Genomic DNA, 27,991 nt, shown 5'->3' with positions numbered 1-27,991 from the left:
AACTGAACACAGTACTCAGGGTGAGGCCTCACCAGTGCAGAGTACAGGGGCACTATCACCTCCCTGGTCCTGCTGGCCACACTATTCTTGATAGAGGCCAGGATGCCATTGGCCCTCTTGGCCACCTGAGCACACTGCTGGCTCATGTTCAGGTGGCTGTCGACCAACACCCCCAGGTCCTTTTCCGCCAGGCAGCTCTCCAGCCACTCCTCCCCAAGCCTGCAGTGTTGCATGGGGTTGTTGTGACCCAGCACTGAGCCTTGTTGAACCTCATACAGTTAGCCTCAGCCTGTCCAGGTCCCTCTGTAGGGCCCTCCTACCCTCCAGCAGATCAACACTCCCAGTCAGCTTGGTGTCATCTGCAAACTTACTGAGGGTGCACTCAATCCCCTCATCCAGATCATTGATAAAGATATTAAACAGGACTGGCCCCAATACTGAGCCCTGGGCAACACCACTTGTGACCAGTCGCCAACTGGCTTTAACTCTGTTCATCACCACCCTCTGGGCTCAGCCATTCAGCCAGTTTTTCCCTAGCAGAGAGTGCACTTATCCAAGCCGTGAGCAGTCAGTTTCTCCAGGAGAAGCTGTGGGACACAGTGTCAAAGGCCTTACTAAAGTCCAGGTAGACATCATCCACAGCCTTTCCCTCATCCACTAAGCGGGTCACCTTGTCATAGAAGGAGATCAGGTTAGTCAAGCAGGACCTGCCTTTCATAAACCCATGCTGACTGGGCCCAATCCCCTGATTGTCCCCTACGTGCTGCGTCATGGCACTCAGGATGATCTGCTCCATAACCTTCCCCGGCACTGAGGTCAGACTGACAGCAGGCCTGTAGTTCCCCAGATCCTCCTTCCAGCCCTTCTTATAGATGGGCGTCGCATTTGCTAACTTCCAGTCTACTGGGACCTCCCCGGTTAGCCAGGACTGCTGACAGATGGTGGAAAGTGCCTTGGTGAGCACTTCTGCCAGCTCCTTCAGTACCCTTGGGTGGATGCCGTCAGGCCCCATAGACTTGTGTGTGTCTGCATGGTGTAGCAGGTCACTAACTATGTTTCATTTAGTTGAGACAAAAATGATTAGTCTTTAGGTGAAGTTCCAGAAATTGAGTTGAATTCAGAATTAAAATAAGTGGTTTATCTATAGCATTAGTATGTAAGGAGGAAGATTTTCCTCTCTATATGGTTAAGGCATTGAAAGACTAGTAACGTTACAATGGTGGTGGGGAAGAAAGCAGGTAGAAGAGTTGAAGGGACTTATCTATGAGGCGGTTGGATTTTTGGAGTTACAGTTAACATGAACTGCAGGATTCATACCACATTTCAATCTGAGTACGCATTTTGCCTAGCTAACTTTTCCCACGTTGCTGCAAGTTGAGTTTGAGTTTCTATTCAACTTGAAGAGTTATAGATAATATAATTTTTCCTTCTGTTTTTTTTTAATTGCTAAATTGGAGGAATGAAGTAGTAGACTTCCTAAAATCATGAGTAATTTTGATCATGTATGTTAGCATTGTGTGTTTAGTATGCTTCATATTTGTCAAAGGAATAATTAATTGGTGATATGGCAGAAGATAAGGTTTATGAGTAGGTGTGCATATCCTTGTAATTACTTTTAGATATAGAAGTAATGGCACTAGTAAAGACAAAGTCAGCTAGTACACGCCTAGTGTGATGCAGGGGGAAAGGATCCTCTCTGCCTCCCACTGTGATTTGTCGTATAGAGAATGAAAGCTTGCATACAGAAACCTAGCTGTACTCGGACCCTCAGCATCTGTGAATACAGCTGAGATAAGGTTGACAAAACTAAGGATGAAGTGATTGAGTGCAGATTCAATCCCAGACAAGGGTGGCACGGTGATGTACTTTCCTGTAAGTCCAAGCATTATTACTGTTTTACTCTGAGGTCTGAAGGCTCTGGGAGATCTTGTTAAAATGATTTCTCAGGTAAATCCAAAATAATATTCTGAGGCAATGCTGTTGTCAACCTGCATGCACATTAGTCAATGAAAGCAAAATTTTTCAACATACTGTTTGTGTGGTTTTTCTGCTAAATAGGAGACACTAAATAAAGAAACTTTTCATTCTAATCTTATTCAGGTATTTATCTGTCAGACTTGACGTATATTGACTCTGCCTACCCATCAACAGGGAGCATTCTGGAAAGCGAGCAAAGAACAAATTTAATGAACAACATTCTTCGAATTATTTCAGATTTACAGCAGTCATGTGAATATGGTAAGCCAGTATGTAAATATTGCAGTATTAAAGAGAACAACTTTAAAAGCTTTAATATTTGTCTTCTGTAATGCAATGTAAGTAAGGCCCAACCCATTTGAACACCATTAACACTCTCCCTCACGCTCTCAGCCCAAAAGTCTAAGTTTATTCTGGTATTGTTGGTTATGACAGAGTGTCAGCGTGAGGAGACAGAATAAAATTGCCCTTTTCTTACATCACGCATTTTTGCAGTACATACTTTCTGTTGAAAAATGGGGAATACGTTGTTCTTAACAGTAGTTTTACTAGTCCATTATAAATTTGTATCCCTGTATTTCATAATTTTATGACTATGAATTCTAAAAATAGTAGGATTGCTTTTGGAGTAGTACTTTTACTGGAGCTAATGAAATGTGTTCAGCTTGTCTTTTGGACATTTATAGTTCTGTTCATATATCAGATAATGTATTTTTTCTCCAAAGGTGGTCTCCCTCACAGTCCTCTTCAAGTTCTAGTGAAGTCATAAGGCTGCATTTGTGATGGTGGAATGTGAATTAGCACATGATTGTGGCTTGTCTGAAAGCTCAGTATAATAAGAATGTAGGCTGTGAAGGAGTCTCAGATCCAACCCTCCAGGTTTGGGACTTCAGTTTGACCAGGGGCGCTCTCTCACTTTTCCCTGATATGTGCTCTGATAAACAGGGCAGCTCTAGGGGGGACACATACCTGGCTTTATGGATGTGGGGAATGTCAGCTCAACGCATGAGAATTGCTATGAAGGACAAAAATTTCAACATCAGTAGGGACTGTAGTTCATATCTTCATCTCACATAAAAAGCCAGGAGATCTGATTCTGTTTAAATAGTTTCTGGAAAATAACTTGGCTTACCAAGGAGTGGTATGGTGATAATGAATGCTATCTGTTCTCCAGATATTCCTCTGTTGCCTCATGTCCAAAAATATCTAAACTCAGTTCAGTACATAGAAGAACTACAAAAGTTCGTAGAAGATGACAATTACAAGTAAGTGTGAAATGCTATAACTGACTGTAACTCATTATAAAATAACTTTTATAACACAAAGCCTGTCACTTCTAAGATTGCACTCGTATCGGGGGATTATGCGTCTCAGATGCACCAGTTGCAAGTAGTGAGGTTACAGCAGGGTCCTGTGCCCAAGACAATTTTCAGCATGCTGGATGGCATATCGCCTTCCTTTTCTATGCCTGACTGCATCAAGCCCTAGCTTTCAGGTCTGTTTACTCTGTTGATTTGATCTGCAGACCTCTTTGAGTGTTCGCTAACGAAGACTCTGTAATTCTGGCTCAAGTGTAACACCGTTCAGTCAATAAGATGGATCCCATGATTGGATATAGCTTATGTCATTTTTCAGCAGAACAAAGTCATCTGTGTGTCCAGTCCCAGGTTCTGACTGAGGGTGACTTCAGGCTTTCGCTTGCCTATATATTTCACTTTCATATTATATTTTTTCGTTTGAGTAGGTTATACAGTGTAAAATGTAAACACTTGATTTTAGAGAGGCAAGATATTGTCCATCTGTGTCCCTGCCCATTCCTCCCAGCATACCACCCAAAACAGAGGTTTCTGCTTCCTTAATTAAAAGATTATTACTGTATTAAGTGATTTGCCATCCAGCAAAACTGGGGGATAGAAATCTCTGGCAAGAGACAGCAACAAGCCCTGAGGACAGGAAAAAAACTAAAGCAAATCTGTTGCATATGAAGAAAGTTTTTGTTCACTGGCTGATCTGCTTGTGGAGGTTCCCCACCCGTTCCTATCCTGCCTGCCTTGGAAGTTTGTCACCTCAGTTGTGTTGAATTGGTTGTTTGTGTAGCTACATTCAAATGGTGGGAGGGGTATGCACACAGTAGAGGAACAAATACAGTTTACCATTTAGTAGCCCTAACTTGGATTTACTAAAAGGCAGTGAATGGGGACGCTTAGTTTATGTCAAAGAACAGTTAACAAGGGCTCAGACACTTGGGTTCCCTTCTAAGATTTGTAAACTGTTCTCTGCATGTTCACATGCAAGGATCCAGCTTTACCTTTTTGCTGAAATGTTCTATAGCCTGATTTTGAAAGTACTGCTTGCTTAATCACTGAGAGTAAAGCTCTGTGGTCAAACATTTGAAGGAAAAAAAAACAAAACCAACCAAACCCAAGTTTCTTAATTGCAGTGTCTGCTTCTTAGTGGCATATTGTTTTCATGAATTCCAGACTCTATCTTCTTCCACCTTCACTAGGTAGGACTCGCTACTAGTGGGAATTTTATTGCTGAAGGAGCTACAGTCTCTTCATCCTGTACAACCCACGTTTTGATAGCAGGGAAATGAATGGAGACAGTTGCACGTAATGCAGAAACATGGCTGTTAGTCAGAAAGTCTGTTTTTACACCTGTGGGTTTTGTACATCTCCAAACCGAGTGGTTTTTTTTTTTTTTATGGGGGAAGAGTGTATTTTGAAGAACTATTCTTACTATAAGTGACTATTTTACTTTTTATCCCCTCAGGCGTGTGCAAAAAGGCTGAAGGTAGAGAACAGCCACTGTGACTTGAATACATGTTTTTTCTTCCTAAAGGATTTGATTTTTATTTTAAAAAATTAAATTTTAACATTTTAATGAATCATTGCTCAACTCTCTGGGGATGGGAGGGAGAGACGCTGTCAAACTTCGAACTTTTTCTCCCCAAAATTAAGTAGCTGCTTTTCCAACCTTGCTAATTTCAAAGATTGTAGTTCTGCAAACTTGTGTGGACAAGATATGTTCGATCTTCCTGGAGTTCTCTGCTCCTGGAGTCCTCCCTCTTTGTGGTACTATTGGAAATGGCATTAAAAAGGGCTTGTTGTAGAAAAAGCTTGAATTATGGATGCAGTCAAATTGATAATGTGTTTTTCAAAACGCAAAAGCAGGATTTTGACTTTTAGACCAGTAAAGACAAAAGGCTTGGCCTGGTACACTAGTGCACTTGACAGAAATTATTAAAATATGAAGTGTAGTAGTATAAATATTTTAGCCAAGGTGAGGGGAGCAGTTGTATGCTTTTTATTCTTCCCAGCTTTTATGCTAGAGTAGTGGTATTGTCACTGAGTTTCATGTATCTAGGAGCAGTCCTAGGGCGGTGTAGGTCCTGGCTTATCTGTGGCTATGTTTTCCTTGGAGGGTGGTGCCAACACAGAGCAATGGCCTCTTCCCCTGCTCCTTTGTCCTGTGACTTTGCCACACCTTGTTAACAGCTCAGGTTCAGCTTTTGCTCACAGAGGGTGAAGATGGCAACTGGTGGCTGCGTGGCTGCTTGTGGCTGGCTGTGCCATCTGTGTCAGGCTGCCTGAGGTTGCAGGGCTGTGCTGTTCTGCTCTTGAGTCTGGTCCTCCTTCAGCTTGGTATTGCAGACCTGTCCTGGTCTATAGGAACCAAAGCAATAGACTCATTTACTACATTATGCCTTAGCATGTCATTTTTTGAATCCTGGGCCCTGTTGCGGTAGTAGGGGTTTTTCCACCCCAAAAAATAAAAAAAAAAGAATGTTTGGAAATAGTGTATGCTAAGGATAACTATGCATGGTTTGTATCAACTTCATAGTGTTTCTTGCAATTATAGAAATAAGCAGCTTTCAATTGTAAATTTTAAAAAAATAATTTTTCAAATACTTACTTTTATATGCTTCTATTTCCTAATAAAGTAATTTCTAATGCTTCTTTAATGCAGACTTTCATTAAAGATAGAACCAGGGACCAGCACCCCCCACTCTGCTGCTTCCAGAGAAGATTTAGTAGGTAAATGCTTAATAAATGTGAGAAGACTTCAGGTTGTCAAGTGCATTATTTTTGAGTTGCAAAGGTGGAAAATATTTGCCTGAGGCTAATAAAGAAGTGTGAAGTATAAACACTGTATATTTGTAATAAAAAGTCTAAAGGTGATCTGTAAAGAAATTCTTTCAAGGAATTGAGTCAGTTTTTTAGGTTCTTGTATGTATTGTGGCACTAACTTGTTAGTGTCATTTGGGGTGAAGAGTTATTAAATATTCATTCTTTGTTGTGTCTAGACAGAAGGGCCTTCATCTAAACTTTTCATGGTATAATATGCTTCCAAAAATGTACATTATTTTTCATCAATGCCAAAAGTGGTTGAAGGCAGGAGTTTTAAAATGTAGAATCAGTGGGATCTGTTTAATGCCAATGTAGCTAATGCAACAACCTTTAGGGCTTAGAAAATACTCATAACTAGATGGTTTATTTGAAATAAGTGTGTTTATTTTTAATCCTGTGCAAAAACCATAAAGTACAGGGGTTTTAATTATCAATATGAGTATATCAATGAGTTTTATTACAGGCTACCTCTTACAAATTGAGTTCAGGAAGTTTTGTGCAACTCTTCCACAATTTTCTGAGAAGTAACCCTGGCAGTAATTCTAAAGTTACTCGGGAGTAATGTCTTTTTTGTTCCCAGGCTCTGAAGTCGGAGCGTCTCCACAAAGTGGACGGAAAAATGTTGCAGCTGAAGGAGCCTTGCTCCCACCAACACCCCCTTCGCCTAGGAACCTGATACCACATGGACATAGGAAATGTCACAGTTTGGGATACAAGTCAGCATTTTATTTAACCTGAAAATCCTAAGCTTTGCAACGTATCATCTTTCAATACAAAACCTTTGCTTTTAAAAAGTAGCATAATTTGTACACAGTACTTCACTTAGAGACTAATATGTGGCAAGAGAGCAAGCTCAGAACTATGATGGTAGTATCCCAACCAAAGAGAATTAGTCAAAATAGGAAGACTGGAAGCTGTTATGATGATAAGAATAGCCAATGAGTTAGACAAAATAGGCTCTTTCTGAATGACAAAACTATCACTTATAGCAACTCAATGCCAGTGTAATTCTTTCAAATTCAAACCGAAATAATTGCTTTATTGGTATTTTTATAGTGAGACCTCCTTTGTAGACTTTCATATAACTTTGTGTAGTAATGGCTTCAGGTTTTTTCTATGTAGGTGTACTTCTAATTAATATCATGATCATTATATTATCAATTCCCTTGTCATCTTTCCAAAATGCAAGATTGTAGCTATTCAGTAATTCATCTCTTAGCTTATATTGTGTAAGTTTACCTTTAATGAGCTAGAATGCAATTCTAAAGTTCAATTATGTAAGTGTTATCGTAAGACAAAAATACCTTAGGATATTGAAAGTAATTTTTAAAGTACTCCTGACTTTCTCTTTGCTCTGAGAGTGCTGTACAGTCTTAAGACTAGCAATTCCTATAGATAATATAGGTTGTGCACCATTGCTTATGACTTGAACCATGGTTCAGTTTGGTGTTCAGAACACACTGCATGCAATCCTTCAGGATGTTAAAGCAACAACTTTTGAAATGTATCAAATATAATGTTGTAACAATTTTATTCTCATTCATTTCTAGTTTCATACACAAAATGAATACGGCTGAATTTAAAAGCGCAACATTCCCTAACGCAGGACCAAGGCACCTACTGGATGACAGTGTCATGGAGCCTCACATCCCATCCCGAGGGCAGGCAGAAAGCTCCACCCTTTCTAGTGGAATTTCAATAGGTAGGAACTGTAAACATAGCTATGCAGTACATGGTCTTTTAATAAAGATTTTAGCATGATTAGTTGGCAATTGTACTAGCAGCGATACTGTTCTAAAATTACAATTCTATTTTAGAATAAATTTGAGAAATGCAGGTGAAGGGAAGCATAATTTATACAGCATGAACTGACAAATTATAAAAAAGTAGCTTTTTTTTTTTTTAATCCTCTTTAACGATACGACCTCTGATGATACTCCTCTTCCATGATGGAGGTGGAGGGAAGTGCAGGGTACCATTTCCTATTCTTTTTTTTCCCCCCTAAATAAATCCAAACTAAAAATGTCTTGTGGTAGGATTTCTATTTAAAATGCCATATCGAATTGATAGTGAGAACTGTAAATTGCTGACAGTCTTTAAGAGCATAATTTCTAAATACTCCTGAATTTTGTCAGGAGTAGATAGCAATTTAACTTTCAGCTACTTCAAAATGTCAGAATCTACTCCATTTTGGTAAGTTATTTATCTTCAAATATTTAGGGTATTCTTCTTTTGAGAACTTCTGCTTCCTGAGTTCCTTATGTGATGGTAGTTGCTCTTTTTTCCTGTTACACACAGAGCCTTAAAGTGGAGGGAGGGCAGGGCAAGTGCCTCCCAGCTCCATCTAACTGCAGCCAGGGTTGAGAAATGGAACCTCTATCACAGTCCTTTTTCTCAAAATTATTAGCTTGATAGAATTCAGTGGTGTTGAGTTTTTATGCTTTTATGGTAATACAAGATTTTTGTAGTGTTGCGCATTTCTTGGGATAACTTAAAATTAAAAAACATTTTTGCTTTGTAGCCTTCATGGAGAGAAGCAAGACCACATAGTTTCAAATTATGCTTCTTTCAGGAGCTGTTCATGTATTTTCTTGAGAAGAAGGCCATATTCTGAGCAAACATTAAATATATTTTTTTATGTGGAAAAAGTCAAATATTTAGAGGCAATAGATTAAAAAAATTACATTAATAAATAAATCTGTGGAACTAGCTTAGACCAAAATAGTTTGAACCTGTTCACATCAGACAGCTTCTACTATTAAATGTGCATTGCCTGTCTGTTTTCTACAGATTCTCTGCTGTGGCAAAGCTTGCCATTTCAAAATCATCCACCAGGAATGGTACTTCTCGTCAGCATACAGACAGCTTGCATTCTCAGGGATTGCACAGTACAGGAGAACCAAACTTTTGTCACCTTTGTTGAGATGTAGCATTGCCCTTTTCCCAGTGCAGTTTTTTACTGATGTTTTCTGTCTAAATATCCAAGAAACTTCTCTGCACTTGATCCTTTTTTCCAGGGTAAATTTTTTATTTACCTACATTGGAGCCTAACAGGGAAGGTTTGCCAGGCCTGACAAGCAGTTTTTCATGAGGTACAATTAAGAACCAGTCACCATCTAGACATTTTGGAGAATACAGGGTTTTCCTACTTTGTCTCATCTCTGAATTTTTCAATTCTGTTCTCTTGCTTAGCTCAGGCATGACCTTATCGACTTGATGTAGTCACCCTTGCAAGTTGGAACAAAATTGCCACTTTAGAAGACTTCTATAAATCACTTGTAAAACGGCAAGCGTGTGCATTTTGTGTAAGACCAGCATTTGTGGTTAGAACTTCTCTCCCATTCGTTTCCACCTCCAGCCTCCCCACACTCAGATACTTGAATTTTATCATTGTTTTGACAGTCTAGCATCATTGTTATTTTTGCTGCTTCTTGATTATGAAAATTTCAATGACACAAAAGATTAGTAGAGGTGCTAGAAATAGATATGGAGGAAGAGAGTAAGTTCTGGAGGCTTGCAGTATCTATTACCAAAGAATTCTTGGAAATGTAAGTTGTCTGGCATTCTGTACTGCTGCTTCAGCAGGATTTAAGGAAGTTGATTGAAGCTGCTACGTTCCTCCGTCATGTTTGAAGTAGTCTGTTTACTCAGTACTTGGAAATAGTACGGTCACTGCAGCAGAGAGAAGGTTTACAGTATTCTACAACACAACTTCAAAAGAGTCAAGAAAACTTATTCTGAATGTGTGTACTGAAGAGAGTGTTATTCCTCACCTTGCCCATAAACGTGGATTTAAACCTGTTGCTCTAGAAACAGGACTACCTTTTCTTCGATATAAGCCTATATAGGACTTAATTTTTTGGATAAATGATCCCTCTTCAAAACATGGACAGTTTCTCATATACCAGCACCTTGAATGTGACCTTAAAGATGACTGTAATACTACTTTAAATCACTCTTGTGTTTTGAGGGCTCAGAGGTGTTCAGACCTTTCCAGTCCTTTCATATTGGAGGATCTGATATAATCTGCCTCTACATTAAATATTAAAAAAGCAGCAATGTAACAACAGTGTCTATAGGATGTTTGTATGCAGCACTGTACTGTTATGATGCTTTATCTAAATCGTTAGAGCGTTTGAGTTCATGCATTTTTTTTATCAGGCCTCGTGTCTGAGTTGCCTTTGCTGTAAACGGATTACTGTAGTCCATTTACAATTCAGTAAAGCAATTTATAGGCATGTTATGAAGATTGATCAAAGTACTGTTTCTTTTTCTACTGGTGAACACACCAACTTCTTCAGATACATCAGGACTCTTCCGCTTGGGTTTCTTCAGCTATCCCTGTGATAGAAGCTTTCAATCTGTGATAGAGATCAGCTAGAGCATCACTAGGTTTGAGATTCATGGCTGGATGAAATTCTGTTCTGCATATAAGCATACTAAAACAGCAGTTAATCCAGCAGTGCATGTGTCTCTAAACTAAAAACACACATTCAAGTGATGATGGACAACTTTGATTATGTTGTGCAGGGAAAGACTGATGTAATTAATCTTTCAGATATAAAGGATACACTAAGTGGATATTTTTCTTTGCACTGATTGATTCCTAAAGTAGCAGGAATGCAGAAAGTGACGCAGGTATGGGATTTCCTGAAAATAGGCCTATCTATAACATAACAGCCATGGTCAGAGATCTTTATCAGATTCTTTTCTTAATTTCAGAGTCTGAAGGCTGATTGTGTACATTCAACTCTATCTGCAAAACCCTAAAACTCAAGAAAAATTAAAGATATAGCCCCCATTATATTCATTTCTTGTGCTTGGGTCAAAACAGTTCTTGTTCCTACAACTATGAGATTGTGTGCAGCAGATAGTCATATATTATGCTAGAGTAAGGGAGATGTACATCTGGTTCTGTTGCCATTTTACTTTATAAGACAGGTGCTTGTTATCTGAACAAAAGTGAGAAATCTTCTAGCACTGCCAAGGCTATCCTAATTAGAAGGAAGAAACACTTGGCCAGTCATATATACAATGTTAGATGGGAAATGTTCTCTTGAATTCAGGAATGTAACAAGAGGAAATAGTGTCTTCTAAGTTTTAGACGTTCATAATTTAGACAGCTGCATTTGAGCTAGTCATTTGGAGCTCTTTATAATCACATAGAGAATTAAGATCTTTGACGCTATTATTCATCTCATTCTTAGGTGGGTGGCTAAAAAGAGATGATATGACTTGTGTCCTTAAAATCCCACTTTATTTCTGTTGACTGCAAAGAGACTTTTGACAGATAACATATGAAAATATGGACACATGAATACTGCTGAAAATGTCTGTTTTGTGCAGGCAATCCAGAATTTTAGTAAATTGGGACAGATGCTTTTACTTTGCAGTGAAAGTTTATTGAGAACCCCCAGTACTTGCTATGAGTAAGTCTTAAAGCTACAAGATAGTTTTGTTCTGTGATCCCTCCGTTTTGATGAGGTCACTGTATACGCTCATTCAAAAGAGTGAGCTTGCCCTTCTGAGATCTAAGCATTGCTCTTGGCTGGGTTGAAGGAACCAGTTCCACACTCTTCCCAGCTGTTCTGCTGCATCTGTTTGCCTGCTGCCATCTCGTCACCTAAAAGTAGGATAAATTAAGATAGTTTTACTAGATTGTGGTTCCACTCAGAAATAGCATGAAACTTCCTTTTATTAATAAGATTTTTTTTTAAGAATACATGGTTTTCTAATAATCCCTGATTTTCTTATACTTTTAAAGTATTCTTTCCTTCCTTAAGTGTACTCTTAAGTATTTTTGCAGCAATGTTCAGCTTTCTTCATTAATGTTCTCAGAAGTTTTGGATTTCTACCATTTCTCATTATTTGGTTCAGCTGCATTACTGAATTTCTTTTCTGGAGCTGAATGTGTTTACAATGGCTAATTGTCCAAATAATTCTGTAGAGGTAAAGGGACAGTGTAAAATAGACACCTCCTTTCATATATTGCTTTTGTGTGGCTTTTCTCCTCTTACAGCACCTAATGTACAGGATGCAAAGTAATTTTGCTTAGAAGGTGATTTTTTTTTAAGGGTGCGGTCTCACATGTATACCACTTAAGAATACATGTCGAGGTATGAGCACAGAAATACTCAGCTGAAATTGAGAATGTAATTTTAGGTGTTTAAAAATTCAAAGAAAACACATTTATGGATTGTGTTTGTAGCAGTGTTGGATGCAAATTCTGTTCTAACTTTGGAGTGTTTTCTTTCTCAAACTATTTCTTTTTTCCCCACTTATTTTTCCTAATCTACAATGATATGGATGAAAGCTCTGGAAAAACTAAGGCTCTTGAACATTTGCCTTCATTTGTGTTTTCCAATCACTTAAGAATAACTTGAGCCTTTATTCTAATGTAATCAGAGAAATTAATGCTGCAGAGTCAAATAAAGGTATTTTAAATCAGCGTGAATTAATGTAAGAAAGTGCCTTTGTAAGAACAGTACATTTTCAAACCTAAACTGGCATAAAATTGCATACAAGAATATCAGCGTTTTAATGAATTCCTCTAAGTCACCATCTTGAAGTACTTGAATTCTACAAGGGATTATATTTCTCTTTAAATAAATGAAGGATAGATGTAGGTACACAGTATATGCATTTACTTTCAGGTTTTCGGCAGCCTATACAGTAGGGAAGAACTATACACAGCCAGTGTTTGTTTGATTCCTTACCCTGCAGTATACTGTTCAGCTGTTTGGGACTCCAAGTCATCAGCAGTCTGTGTCAGAAGATCAAAGTTCGGGTAGGGTTTCAGGCAGAAGAAATATGTTTGGGTTTGTTGGGGTTTTTTTTAATATTCCATTTAAATGAGTATATAGGTGCCTGTCTCTTGCCCTGAATGTGGATACCCTGTTTTGCTATTGTGAACTACTACTTTATTAGTGATAGGGTAAATATAAAAGCTGTGTAATACTTTAGGTTAAAAATGCACATGTAGGTGTCTGGATTGGAGAGGAGGAGAGGGATATACAGGAATTCCAACACCCCATTTCTTCCCCAATCCTTCTTAGTATTTTTTTGGTCCAAGGCATGTGCTCTGGGTGTTTTGCCATTAATGCAGTTGTACAAACCTCCTGTTTCTGCCCCATCTTTATCCATTTGGTTATTTGCTTTTGTTAGTTTTTCAGGATGAAACTCATTATCAATGATGGTATTAAAAGTTTGTGTAGATTCCCTGGCATTGTATTGCTTGAGTCATTTGCTAGTCTTCACACTGTTCTTATTTGGTTAACTAGCAAGCCAAAGTTGAGCTATTTAAACTTTACTGTACAATAGTTAAATGGTAATGAACTAGTTAAATATAGATGAGGATTTTCAGTATGGTCATGAACTCAACAAGGCAGAACATAACTTTTAGGGCATGGAGTCCATCTCCATAATGTTAGCCGGGCTGTATTGTGCTACAGCAACTGATGTTCAGGCCTCTTGACCATTTTTTTTTTTGTTTTTTTCACGTTAGAATTTCAAGCTCTATCAGGTCAGTCACCACCTATAGTGACTAGAGCTCTGGAAACACTGTGTAACTGGAGCCAAGAGAGTGTCAGTTGCAGATTTGAGAAGGGGAAAGAATTTTTAGTCTGAATACTTTTTAAACTCTTTGGGGTTGGTTTGTTTATATTAACACCTGTTTAACTTTGGGGACTAACTGCTGGATAAAGGAAGCCTGTGTTAAATGTTCAATATCCTCAGACTTTCAGCAACGAGTGGATGCCGTGACCGGGGGGAATGGGTATGCAATGGTATAGGCATTCCTTATCACGTAACTATGAACCTAGCCTCACGCTGTTTGTGTGGCTGTAGCATAGAGATATGTATATGCCCATCTACAAATGCAAACAGAAAATTCACGTCTGTATTCAGCTGCAGTACTAGAGGTCTGTGTAAACAATCCTGAAACTATTCAGATAATCATCAGCACAGTTAGTGAAAAAAACCATTTTGCTAATTGCTCTTATTCCTAAGACAGGAAAAAGCCTTCACATTATGTAATAAAGATAAACACAACTCTGATTTTTTTTTTTTTTTTTTTATCCTGTAGAAGAAATTTTTAATTTTATCAGCAATAAAGAAAACTAGAAAGGTAGTGGTTTGTGTCAGGTGGCTTCTTACATAAAGCCAAAACTTGTGTAGAACATTACTTAATAGAAAGGACTTATACTACCTAGGATTTGTTATTAAGTTTAACCTGAAGACCTGCTTGAGGTTGTTGGAAAAACTCAAATATTGAGTACACACTTGAGAAGAATTTAAGAAGGTGATATATTTTTGAAGTACTGAATGAATGAAATATTTCCAGTTGAGGTGATAGTCAAATAGTGCACTTAATGTTTAAACAGAATTTGGCTAGACATCTAACTTCTTTTAAGTTAAAAACAGTTCCTTTCACCTCTGTTTTGTTTTGGAGGGAGGGATGTAATGTATATTATTTTGCGTTTCAGAAAAGGGTGGGTTGTTTTTTTTTTTCTAGTATCAGAACTTTTGTTGTGCAAAAAATCTCCTAGAGTTTTTTAGAAGCTAAAAAGTCCTGTTAGAGATGTTCTATATAGATGTTAGAGGGCTAGTCAAATGCTAAAATTCAACCTCATCCAGGTTTTTCTTACAATTCTTTAAAACCTGTATAGGCATCGACATAAATGTTAAATCAATAGCTGTGATGTTTGGCCCACTTTTTTTCAAATTAACATTGCATTTAAAAGTGTAAATGGCAATTTCTGTGTAGATTAAACTTTTTAAATGGAACTTCTTGTTTATGAATCCCCCAAATTGGTTTAACTTCTGTAACTGTACTGATGCTGTAACAAGGATTGTCACTTTCGGAAAGACAACATTTCAGCTCTTTTGCTCTAGATTGTTTTGCATTTTTAAAAAGCAATACTAGCTTTTAAATCTTTCTGTAGAGTACTTAGCACAGTGTTTGAAATATAACTTTCTTAGCAAAGCTAATACAGTTGCCATCAAAATCTTATTTTGGATAAAATTTTAATGTATCAGCCTACTTTAAATATAAAAAAATGACTTCATGATGCAGTATTGTTAGAAACCCACATAATTAGAACACACTATCACGTGGGCCTCAATCAAGTAGAGCTCTAGTCATATTAAAGTTGCACTTCTTGTTAATATCAAGCTAAATCTATGCAGTAATGAGGAAATAAATAAGATTCTAAGTGTCCCTTATAACTTTAGTGTTGGCTGGATGACTAGAGTAAACAGGAATTACTGCACCATTTTGCAGGACAGACTGCTCCAAGTAGCAACAAGGAAAACTGCAATTACCTGCAAGGAAAACTTTTCACGTGTAGATTGTGAAACTCAGTAACAGGTTGCTCAGAGAGACTGTAGACTCTGCCTCCTTGAAGAACATGACTAGATGAGGCCCTCAGCAATCTGATCACCAAGTTAGGTTTGTTTTAACTAGAATGTTGGACCAGGTGACCTCCCAAGGTCCCTTCGAGCCAGAATTACTACAAAACTTCTAAGTAGGCTAACCTACAGAAACAAATAGGAGAGACTCTCTTTGGACAGGTCTGGATCAGGCCTTCTTAGAAACAGTCCAGGACCTGCCATACTGGACTATTACATTTGCTTAGAATAATGCAGTCTGTGCCTTAGTTTGATGCAAGTGCACCTGATAGTAGCTTCAGTTATTCACTTCCTGTTTGTGCCATTCTATCATTTGTGCTCCTTGGTGTTTAGATGGCTCTAGAAGCTCACTCTTGTTGTCACAACAGTCCAGGATGCTGGATTCCCTTTCTTGAGAAATCATCATACTTGAAACCTACCTTCCTAATTGTCATTCCACCTGCTAAGAGGATTACAGTACTTTAAAATCTTACTGTAAGATATTCTACTATAAACAGTCTTCCTCAAAGACAGTCAGCTGGGAGGTCTTACCCAAAATACCTGCTTGAAGTTGTCTCCGAATTCTGCTACATCTGAGTCTGTCTCTTCATCCCCAAACCATGTTACTTGTTTATTTGAAGAGACTTTGTATATTGCCTTACAGAGAGTGCAGCTGTGTTTTTGTTTAGGTGAAATAAATCACTGAGCTTTTCACTGTGATGTGGACACAGAATTTATTGAAAATAGTAAGTGACAGTTGTTTCTTCCAGGAAACTATAAGCTTTGTTTTGGGATTTTGCAAAGACTTCTACCATAACAGCAGGCTCCATCTGGATAGGTTACTCCAGTTTTTCCTGGGATACTTCATGATACGTTTGGTGGTATTCCTATATAGAAGTGTGTAGTGCAATGTGGAGTTCAGTCCACACATTCTCTTACTTCTCCATGGTGCAGGTCAGATGTAAACTGTGCTGAACAGAACTTCTGATTATTTTTATAGCCACTTTTTACTCACCTGCCTGTGGCACCAGAATGACTGTTTGCTGATAGATTACATTTGTGCAGACAGTCACTTGAAGTAAGAGCACTTACTCAACTGTAGTAACTGTGGCTCTTTGATACATTGTCCTAGCAGCTACAGAGTATAAGTCACAGAAGTATAAGTAACTGTACTTTTCTTTTATGGACAAACTACCTGCTGATTAAGGATTAGTGATCTGAGAATGTAAGTACTAAAATCTTAAAGACACTTCTAGAATAATTAGTCACCTGTTGAGTATTGTATTCCCCTTCTTGCAGGCCTTTATGCCTAGCTTAGGAGCCAGTAGCTCCACCAGAAGATCACTTTTTTATGTCTCTTGGCTTCTTCCACTATACAAGTCACTTTTACTGTAATGTTAGTGTGAGCTAGGTTAGGACCTTCCTGTAGGAAAAGTTCAGGATAAGCTGAGACCAAATTATCCAGTATCCCTTAGAGATCATGTTAATATGAGGATGTTGAGCTAATGTTTGGAAAAGAAGCATCTAAGTTGAATTGGCTGGCAGATAAAGGCATGTATTTTCTCTTGGATTTTGCACAGAGAGAACTTCAGTCCATGCCGAGATTTTCATGGCTCTTGGCTGGAATTACCCCTGCTGTGTGTGAGTTTTTATTGCCTCCATCTTTACTCTGTGTTTACTCAGTGGATAGCCAGATGTACCTTTGTACAGATTAGCTTTATTCTTCGGGGCACCGCTGTTCCCTGCTGATTTTCTGTGTAAAATTACAGGGAACGTGTTCCCATTTGCAGCCTTTGTTTCTCTGTGGGAACCTTTAAGTAAGGTGCATTGATTCCGATTTTTTTTTTCTTTTCCCCCTCTGAAAGTCATTGTAAATCAATTCTTCCTTTTATATATGGGTATTCAGGAGGCAGAGCAAACAAGCTGTCAAGTTAGTGTGCCAAAAGGTGGGCTTTTAGCAGTGACCGACATTGAATTAGGCTGAAACTGAGGAGTTGGGATTGTCTGGAGCCGAAAACACACATTGGCTTGAAGTGGAGGGCAGGGATGGTATCTGGCATGGGAAGGTGGTCTGGTCGGAAAGGTGAAGAGCTAGGAAGACAACAGCTTGAACATTGTTTATAGTATAGTTACTAAATGAGGTTACTGAGTTCTGTTAACAGTATTTCTATACTGATATATATTTACTGATTTTTAACAACATTACAGATAACACTAGCTTGTGTCTGTATTTAAATACTAATTTTCAGGCTGATGTGATTTACTATAATTGTAAAGTTAGTATGTTATTTATGGGCCTGCCATGAGTGGGTGCATCAGATACTTGGATTTTTTATTTTTCCTCTACTTTCAGTGTTTAAAATAAAATACTTACAGTAACATTGGGTTACTTTGTGAAGTACAGAAGGAGACAATACTGTTGTGATTTGATATAGTAGGTGGGAGATAGCTTTAAAAAGTTCTTTAAAGCTTCTCAAATCAGCAAAGCCTTCTAACGTATGGGAGATTCAGCAATGAGTTTGCACTACTGTGAGTTTGCACTTCTGTGTCATGACCATGTATGACTTCATAAGGAATTATTTGAAATAAGTGACCTTTCTTTTTAAATGCCTGTTGTGTTAATCAGACAAATCTGCATTTAGGGTATTCTTTAACTTTTGAAAATGCCTTTCCCATTTATTATCCTTTTCTTCAGCTTCTTAATGTGCACCTAGACCCTGTCCCTTCAAGTCTCTACCTCAGTTTATATGAAATTCCTGAAGCAAATCACGAAGTATTTTCATTGTAGTATTTTAGTGAAATATTTTTTACACATTTAATCTCAAATATTCTGAGGAGAAACAGACATAATTGAAATAGATGGATTGTAGATGATGAAATAAAGTATCATTCATTCTTATCTTTTACAAGGTAGCAGTGATGGTTCTGAACTCAGTGAAGAGACTTCCTGGCCAGCATTTGAAAGGTAAGAAAAACTGCCACTCAAAACTTGCATTTCTCTATTCAGACATTGCTACTTACAGTCTCTCACTCAGTCCTGAAAATGATGCTTTATTTTAGTGATCTAGAGATCTTCTGTATGTAAGAATATTAATAAACTCTAGTAAGTTCACTGGATCTGTTAATGCAGCAGAGAAGTACCTTCTGCTCACTAGTAGTTAATAGGGCTTTTGTCTAATTGGGTGCTTACTCATTGCACACATTCTTCTAAATAGCTAAACCAGAGTACCATTAAACATCAAATGATTTTTCTGGTTTTATATATTTGTATATCCTGTGTATGCTATTCATGCAACCTATCTGTTTTTCATTTTCACTTTGCCTGAGATACGTAATCCATTCTTGGTCCCTTTGTTCTTGTCATTGACACTGTCACCTGTTTTGTCTCTCTCATCTGCTCTTCACTTCATTGTTACTTGCCCTTGTATTACATGGGAAAACACAAAAATGACCCTTGATAATGTCTGATTTTGTGGTCCAGAATTAGCATCTTGCTCCTTATCCAATACCTGCCAATGCTCAGGTGACACTGACCACTTCAATCCTTTCCCATGTTGTATTTGAGAATGTGGAAAAAGACTAACAGCTGTAGTTTAATATAGTAAAAGGTGGAAATTTCATCTTCCCACATCCAAGTAAGATGCACAATACAGTGCGTAGTTTGCTTCTGTAACTCAATTTCAGGTAATACATCATCTTCAGAGTTGCCATGGATGACTTTTTCCACCATGCTTTGAAGACATGTTTTTTAGAAATTTTTGTCAGAGCTTTCTTTGTATAGTCAGGAACTGTTACCACAAACCTTATATTCTGCTTTAATTCATTGAAGCAGTTGAAGTTCTGTGTTACTTTTTGGAAGAAATCTTTGAAAATCTCTCTGTGCCAAAGGTGAACTCTTTGATATTTCATGCTATAAATATGATGGCATACATGAGGAAATGCCCTTATGATTCCATTATGTAAGCAATAAGAACATTCCACATGAGCACAGAAAGAAAATTGGGTCAGAAAGAAAATCTCTAACTTGTATGTGCTCTGTGATGCAACCTACAACATTCAAAAGGTTTTCTTGCTTTTCTTTCCCTGGTGCCTTATGGAATTAATCAAGTTCAGGTTGAACACATTATATGGAAAAGCCTTAGACAAAATGGTGATCTGAGTGCTTTTACCCCAGGTAGCATAAGAAGCTTAAAAATTTTAGTAAGCCTTAGGCTTAAGCTCATGGTAACATTCTCTAGAACTGTTGTGTGGACTTCTGAGACAAAGCAGAGGTTTTTTTATCCCTGTCCTGATGAGAACTGGCTGTCCCAGACTACCCCCAGTTAAAAGGTTTGCTCCGTGTCAAACAATTATGTCAGAAGATTCCTCCTCCAAATTCCACTTGCCTTCGGTACTTTATTCTCTCCTGAGGGAGCTGTTTGAGAACTCTGTTTGAAGTTGCCTGGTTTTCAGGGTGAGTTCTCTTGCCTGCTTCCTGGGAGAGGGACTGGGTTCCTTACAGAAATTCCTAGAGATACGCAGCAACCTTGTGTCTGTTCCTTGGTTTATAAGATGAGGAGGCATGTTTTGGAATTTAATAGGTAATACACTGACATGCAAATGTCAAAATCTGAGATAACTAGAGAGGGTGTGTCTCTAGTTTTGATCTGTACGGTGGGTTTCCATTCTTATAAAAGTCTTTAAGTGAGGGAGAAGCATTAGTTGTCCGTAATTAACAGCTACTGGCAAAATTGGGATACATCCAGTGTTATTGATGACTACTTCCTATGCAGTGCGAGTGGGAATTCAATACTTCCCAGTGATTTAGGAACAGGATCTTTGGGTAGAAGGGCTTAAATCTGCATCATATTCGTAACAGGAAGAAATTAGATACTCCACACACAGATTCCGCAGGTAACAGAAGGAATTGTAATGAATATTCTTGGTTTTCCTGGCCCTCCTGTTGTTTGTAACTGGGAAATGCAGAAGGGATGAGAACTAGAGTCACTGCTTGTTTTTAAGTGCGACAGAAACTTGAGAAAGAGCTTTCAGCATTGGAGTGTCCCTTTAGGCTAATCAAAATTACTTGAAGGACTTTAATTCCAAGTCCTGACAGTTATATCATGTTAAGGGCAGTACACTAAGTGGCACTTCAGTCTCCTTGGTTGTCATCCTGAGTGTCTCTGAAGAGATTTCCCTGAAATAGCTCGAATCCAAGAGTGATAGCCTCATTATGCAAAAAAACAAGCTTAAAGGTAAGAAGAAAATGTATTTCATTTGCACACAAAATATATGTACATGCAAATATACAGCTCATATTATGGTTTTCTTCCCTTCATCTTAATTATTGTTTTATTTGTCTATATCTTGAATGTATTTATTCATAAATTCAAAGATATCAGTTATGTTGAAAAACAAATGATGATGGATTCTGGGATAGATTAGTAGATGGTAATTCATTAGTATCTTTTTGATAGTTCTTCTTGCAGCAAAGGAAATAGTTTGAGCTGGTTTAAAAAACCAAAACGACAGAAACAAGCAAACACCCCTGTTCTTCTTGTTTAATGCTGCTGACCTTTACTGTATCACTTCTTTAAGCCTGTTTTGTTTGCCTGCTGTATGCTATTCTGAGTTCAGATTGAAACATGACAATGCTACTTGTTTAGGTTTCCCATTCTCAGAAATACTGCCCTATCCATAAATAAGCAGCTTTCCGCTACTGCAAAGCCCCTCTCACAGGTGACAGATTGTTAGATTTATGCTGTGTAGGAGATTTTGCCTGTAAAATTCTCATAGGCTTGTACTAAACTTCCTGCTTCTGCAGAATTAGAGCTGATTTTCAATCTTTCAGCATAATACAAACAACTAGAAAAACGGATTAAAAACAGGAGGTGAGGACGAAGTGCCTATGCTTCTGTTAACTTAAATGGAATTCAGTCAACTAGGGAATCTGATCCAGAAAAACAAGGTTCAATGAAGCAAAGCAGTATTCAAAAGGCAGGTCTAGAGTACAAGTCCTGGCTAGGGATAACAGTATAGATCACGTTAACGACTCTAAAATGTGAAGCTTATAGGTAAAGTTTAAAGCTTATATGAACTGGAGAACTGAAATATTGCTTAGCTTATTTCAATGTTACTTAATACGACAGTATTTTAAACAGTGTCAAGCGTGTTTTGATAGTGCTTTTGATTCCTCTCAGCCCAACAGCTTGTGTGTGTGCATACTCATGGAAGTTGAAACCGTTTTTTTCTACTAACATCTAAAGTTAGAATTTAAAGACAAGTTTTATTAATATGGTTCTTTTACCATGATTTAATCTCTAAGAACTAAATGCAGATTTTGCTCTTCAAAATGTATTATTCCTCAGTGCCAATAAAACACTTCAGTATTATGAGTTCTGACAAAGAGAACATCTGATGAAATAAAAAACCCATGGTATCTACCCCTGCATGCATTTGTCTAAATAAAATTATCCTCTGTTTCTTATGTGGAAGAAGTGGCTTTGTGATATGCACACAAAAAAAATGCTATGCTGTTTTAGCAGTCGTGCTGTTTGTGTGAATAAAAGTATATGTAATACGTACAATTTATAATGGAATCCAACAGGAACAGGTTGTACCATTCTCTCGGTCCGGGGACAAGAGTGTCACGAAATGGCTATCGAGGCCACATGAAGGCCAGCAGGTACAATCCCCACTGCACACAGAGGTGTCAAACTTTCCCTCTGGTGTTGGTGATTTGGTTTGGTTTAATAATTAAGTGGGTGTTTTCTGATGTTATCTTTCTAACTTACACGTGAAAATAAAGGTAGAGACCTTTTTCTTCAGGCTTCAAGCTTTCCTCTTCTATGACTAAATCTGTATTGCCATAAGGGCTTTTGTTCATTCTGGTCTGCAAATCCAAATTCTGAATCATTGGATCTTTATATCGAGGCTTAAAGTTGTTTTGGTAGCTTTTTCAGTGCCTGCCACTGTGTAGGAATGTTGGTAGTTCTCATGTGGACAACAAAGCTGCTTCTTGAGCTAATGGATGGCATTCAAGATGTTTTCTTTGCTGGCAGTTCTGTATTGAATTTCTTTTCCCCTCTTCCCTGAAATCAGAGATATGGCTAAAATGAGTAACGCATTAAAATTGGCCCCAATTTATAATATATAGTATTATTTGCAAGCTGACAGAGTAATGTAACTGATTATTCTGATTAATTAAAATACAAGTTCTGTCTCCAGCTGTGTGGCACTGTAGATGGGAAAGAGATGGCTGTTAACTATCAAACTTTTTCCATGTTAAGAAGCAAGCATTGTCTCACTGAATTAAACTCATGTTCACATCAATGTCCAAAATTGTCTCCATACCATCACCCTCAGCAGGTGCTGCAATGAAAATGTTTGCTAGATTTCCAATTTACTCTGAACTTTCATGAATGTTAGGATGGATGAAACAGCAAATCCTGGCTTACTTCAAAACGAGTTTCAGGCGCTGTTCCATTTCTTGGCTTTTCTGGAAAGCTGCTGGGTTCAGCAATTTAGTTATATGCTCTGATTGACATTTACTGAAGTGATTCCTGTTGTAATTTTTTTGTGATTGAAAATGTTTTTTAAGCCAGTCAGTTTCATAATTTTAATAAAGCTAAGTTTTCTTTTCACAGTGCTGTACCTAGCATTTGTTTTGGCCCATTGCTCTTAGATCCTACATAGGGTAGATGATTAGTAGAGCACCAGATGCATTAAAACACCTGAAAGCTGTGGTTCGGGTTTCTACTCTTTATTACTGCTCCTGCCCACTCTTCTTGCTTTCAGAAATTTTAAAGTTTGTGCATGTTTGAGCTATGCTTCGTTTTTGATGTGCTAATGATTCCAGTGTTTCTAACAAAAAAATAATCTTTCTTGCAAGGGCTGAAGGAGAGGTTTTAATACATACAGCAACTGTATGAATGCAATTCAAATGTTTACTTTTCAAAAATTAATCGTTCTTGTATTTCAGTTGTCTTGAGTTTTAATTTTTTTAATTAAGGATTATCTGCTTGGCTAATTAATTTTTCTGATCACACTTGCTTGTGAGTGTAAATTCCACAACAGCAATTCCTTGTAACAGCCAAAGTCTTTTTCTGTAATGAAGTCCAATAAATAAAAAGTTGACATTTCTAAATTAAAATACAGATGTTTGCATTAGTTTGTGGTAATGATTGGAAAACTACTTTAGGAAAAATATTTTTTTCACACAAATCTTCACACACTCCTTTCAGCTCCCTAGAATCTGAAGATTTGGCTGTTCATTTGTACCCAGGAGCAGTTACTATTCAAGGTGTTCTCAGGAGGAAAACTTTGTTGAAAGAAGGCAAAAAACCTACAGTAAGATTTTTAATTAATTTTCTCACTTTCTTCCTTTGCCCAGTTATAAATACAATAAAATGGCCATTGTGCAACTAATTCAAATGTCTGAGATCTCCTCTGCCTTGCTGATTAAGGTTTAGGGTCACTGCTAGAGTTTACATTCTTCTGTTTGGTGGATTTATTCAGTTTATAAGGCTATGCCCATAACCTAGGGAGTAGAAGAGAAGTGTGACGTTACATAAAATTTCTTACAATTACTGATAACTTTAAAAGAGAGAAGCATGTTTTGTCTTCCTGAATGGTAGGTGGATCCTAACAATTTATCAATAGATAATAACCTTTAGCACTTGCATTGCAAATGCTTGATTATGAATTATAAATCACAATACATAATCACGACAACGGGGGATACCTTATGGCAGTATGTAAAACGGAAAAGAAAAGGGACAGATGTACTCTAACTCAGTGGAGTGTTCAATAAAGGTTGCAGAAAGTATAGAGTAAGATGCAGAAAATTTTGCTCAGATTAGTGAGGAAAGGCACATGTTCTTTCTGCTTTCTAGATTTTTAATGCATTCATAGGCGTACGTGAATAACTAGAAAGAGCAGCTTTGGAAACATGGCTGATGGTTTGGCTGGACAGTTAGTGCTGTCATGTTCCTGCAGGATGATGCCTGCTATTTTACAGCTCAATGTTATGAAACATTTCACTTATGCATTGTACTTTTGGTTTTTTCTCTTTTCTCTCTAGGTAGCATCTTGGACAAAATACTGGGTAGCACTGTGTGGAACCCAACTCTTTTACTATGCTGCAAAATCTCTGAAGGCTACAGAGAGAAAACATGTATGTAAAAACAGGCATATTCCAGTATCATCTGCCAAAATTAAAATGTGATTTCATGATGTAAACACTGAGAATAGTTCAGGACTTGCATGATTTCTAGTCAGCACTATCCTGTCTTCCAGTCAGTCAGTCACCTCATATGGATATGCCCTAATGGAAATATCGTGCACATTTATATGCTACACCAAGAACATCTGCTTTGCATATGCCATGGGTCTCTTTGAATGTGTTGGTCTATAAGGAAGGGAACTATGTCATTGGATCTGTCTGCTTTTCAAAGGTAGAAGTCATATCTTTTGATGATATCTGAGTCTTGCAAAAGTTTGTCGCTACTTGAAACCCAAACAAGCATTGATGTGGAAAGACTGGGAAGTCACTATATGTGACATTAACCACGTACTGCTTTCATGTGTGGTAAAATTAGACTACTGTCATTTTCTGTTTAATCCTGTATTCCCTTAACTACAACGGAGTACAAAACACTTCATACATATCATATGATGCTGGCTTTCCTTTTTATTTGCCGCAACTTTATTTGAAAGAAGGTAAAAATACTTTGCTTATGTGGGGAAGTAGTAAAAGGATTTTCTGTAGATGTTCCAGGGATGTTACGATGTGTGTAGTTCCTGTTTTCACTGGTTAATTATAATGGAAGAGGATACCGCCAGCAATCCAGTTAAGAAACTGGGTAACATCTGAGATAGTTGGATCTTTTTCAGAGTTCATTCACTACTCGAAACCATTCCTTACAGTTGCCTTGGCCAGTGTTTAATTTATGACAACTGTCACTGAAAAACATTTGCTCTGCATAAAGCTTATGTAATTTTACAAACTGAGATGTGCTTCTAGAATCCTTGTAAGGGGACTATCTTATTTCTTTTTGGTACAAAGTACTGTTTTCTTATCCTAACATTTTTATGTTCAGAGCGTAGAAATTTGAAGTGTAAGATTTCTGATTAGTAGACTCCTGGATATTTGAATTTTCTGTGTGGAAAGTTTGCATGTAATGTTGTCTTAATCTACAAAAAAAAATATTTTCCACTTCTATTTGAAAGCAGTTCATTAGGAAACAGTATTCTAACACTCCAAGTAGTTTAATAATAGCTAATTACTTGTAGAAATATTTGCATAGTTTCTTTGCTGTCATCCACCTGCCCCACTCCTACTAGCTTTGATTGCGTAGGTGAAATTGAAACTGATCCTACTTAATTTGCCTTGCAGTTAAGACAATACTAGCCCAGACCAAAGGCCTGTTAGCCAAGCATCCTGTCTCCTGGGTGCCTTTAGAGAAGTGTATGTGTTTGGATGCATTTGCCTCTGGTATCAGTGAAAACCTTATGGAAAGAGGCTGTCTCATTAAAAGTAAAGGTAGTTGGAAAGAGAGACTTGTAAACTATTATAAGCAGAAATGTGAAGCATTAAAGCAAAAGCAAAAGAAAGAACCAAGAGAGAACTTGTGCTGGCATTATGTCACTAACAGTTGCTTGTTTTTTCTGGAAACGTTGAGAAATGAAAAAGAAATTTTTTGTAGTGTCAGACTTTGTGCTCCTGTTACTGATGTGATGCCTTTAGGCTTTATGCCAAAATCGAGTTTTGTTTTTGTTTTTGTTTTTTTTAAGAACAGCCTATGCATTTTTAAGTCTCTCTTGTCCACTGTCTGTCAAAGTACTGAATGACGGAAGACTTTGCCATACGTGTACCTATTGAATCAGAAGCTTTTTCAGTATTGTGTATAAATATTTGAAAACAATCTAAATAACATACAGGTTTAGAGAACTTGGAAAAATTGCATAGCTGGTAATTTTATTGTTTGGAAATTAAGTATATTGAATCTTTATGTGGTCCATTTGCTTATACATTTCCTTCAGAATAATAATTTTAATTGTTTAAATGGTCTTGCCCTTTCTTTGGGAAAAGTAAATGAAGTAAAAAGGTAACAAATGTAAACATTCAAGTCTGGTATCTGATCCTCTTGAGTCTCTGTTACTGCAAAAGCCTTTACTTTTGTCTTGAAATGCAGTCATACCCATTTAGAATGTTCTTTCAAAAATTATTTTCTGAACCTATTGAACTGACTTTTAATATTCCTCAAGTCACTGATGTGTTGTGATACCTACAACAACTAAACTACTAGTGAACAGAGACTAGTGCCTAAGAAGCTAAAATCTGTCTTGCATCCTTGTGTCCTCATGTTTATTTGTCCAAAGATGTGCCAGCAGACCAATAACGAAATTTGCAGATAGAGGCTAGGAGACATTCAAGTCCATAACGCTCGCAGGATTACCCATCAGAAGCCTGCCAGCATTATGGCTTGCAAATACTGAGCGGAGTCAGAGCAACGCAGTTCCCAGGAAAGGGGGATGGAGGTGCGGTAGTAAAAAGCAATGACTGCTAGAGCTGATTTATTTTTTTAACAGTTGGCTCTCTGGAATTGGACTGAACTATCCAGCACAACGCTGGATTTCTCTGTACGCAGCTGATGTCTTGCTTTTAGCTTGTTAGGGCAGCAAACATATTTTGTTCTGTTCGTAGATGCAAAGTGTGTTACGAAGCTCAAGTCTCTGATTTGGTTTCCCAGGTGCAGTCATGATTAAAATAAAGTAATACCTATTAGCTGCAGTTTGGATTGTCTTTTATTTAAACAAATAGTTTACAGTGAATGCACACATACTTCTGCTCCAAAGGTTATTATAACACAGAGTATAATCTTTATGCTGAAATTAAGGTGGAAGATAACCTGGTAACTGCTGTGGGAGACTGAGGTTAGGGGATTAGAGGGAGAGGCTCCAGTTTATTAAACAGCCTAATAATAGGTGGTCAGTAACTTTGTTCAGCTGGTCTACCTGTGTTGTACTTTGAGCCTAGCCATTGATGGCTTAGATTTCCACCCATTTCACTACAGGGTTATTGTGCAAAGCCTCAGCTTTTGTTCTGGAATCTGTAAAGATGATTTGTCAAGCGTCATGCTTCCATTCACATTTGGTTGCATTTTCAGAAAGAAAGTTAATCAAGAGAGAATAAACTGTAGATGGTCAACCATCTGTAGATAGCTAGTGCATAAGTATATGTCCACTGTACAAATACTGTCCGGTTATATTCCTAAGAGGTCGGTCCATTCTGCAAAATAAAGAGATTTGATGCTAGATCTAGGTTTTGGTTTGTTACTGTCCGGATTAAATGGATAAAAAGGATGATACTGTCTACTTTGAAGCAGGTTTCTTTTTCAGAGATTGATACGTTTGAGATTTACCTAGGTAAAATATTCCAAGCATCTTCTGGAGCCATGTAAACATCTGTCTTTTCAGCTTCCTTTCTCAAGGCCTCTGTGACATGGAAAGGAATG

The 27,991-nt window shown here is 37.7% G+C and overlaps 1 protein-coding gene across 8 annotated transcripts in view; it reads left to right on the top strand.

Annotated features, from left to right (window-relative positions):
- Nucleotides 1–27,991, top strand: part of RALGPS2 (Ral GEF with PH domain and SH3 binding motif 2) — a 134,195-nt gene that overhangs the window by 92,206 nt on the left and 13,998 nt on the right. For 7 of the 8 annotated variants that reach the window (XM_087731432.1, XM_087731425.1, XM_087731426.1 and 4 more), the window contains 9 exons: nt 2,101–2,238; nt 3,152–3,242; nt 5,947–6,014; nt 6,688–6,823; nt 7,658–7,809; nt 18,405–18,459; nt 22,081–22,158; nt 23,717–23,822; nt 24,556–24,648. In XM_087731432.1, coding sequence (XP_087587558.1) covers nt 2,101–2,238; nt 3,152–3,242; nt 5,947–6,014; nt 6,688–6,823; nt 7,658–7,809; nt 18,405–18,459; nt 22,081–22,158; nt 23,717–23,822; nt 24,556–24,648 — 917 coding nt within the window. The remainder of the gene's footprint in view (nt 1–2,100; nt 2,239–3,151; nt 3,243–5,946; nt 6,015–6,687; nt 6,824–7,657; nt 7,810–18,404; nt 18,460–22,080; nt 22,159–23,716; nt 23,823–24,555; nt 24,649–27,991) is intronic. The other variant, XM_087731433.1, reaches the window with a different exon arrangement.

The sequence above is a fragment of the Nipponia nippon genome, unplaced genomic scaffold, assembly GCF_047370975.1.
Source record: "Nipponia nippon isolate SJK-2023a ecotype South Korea unplaced genomic scaffold, ASM4737097v1 scaffold_5, whole genome shotgun sequence".
Classification (NCBI taxonomy): Eukaryota; Metazoa; Chordata; class Aves; order Pelecaniformes; family Threskiornithidae; genus Nipponia; species Nipponia nippon.
The sequence above is the reverse complement of the archived record's forward strand: the minus strand, read 5'-3'. Positions and strand labels throughout refer to the sequence as shown.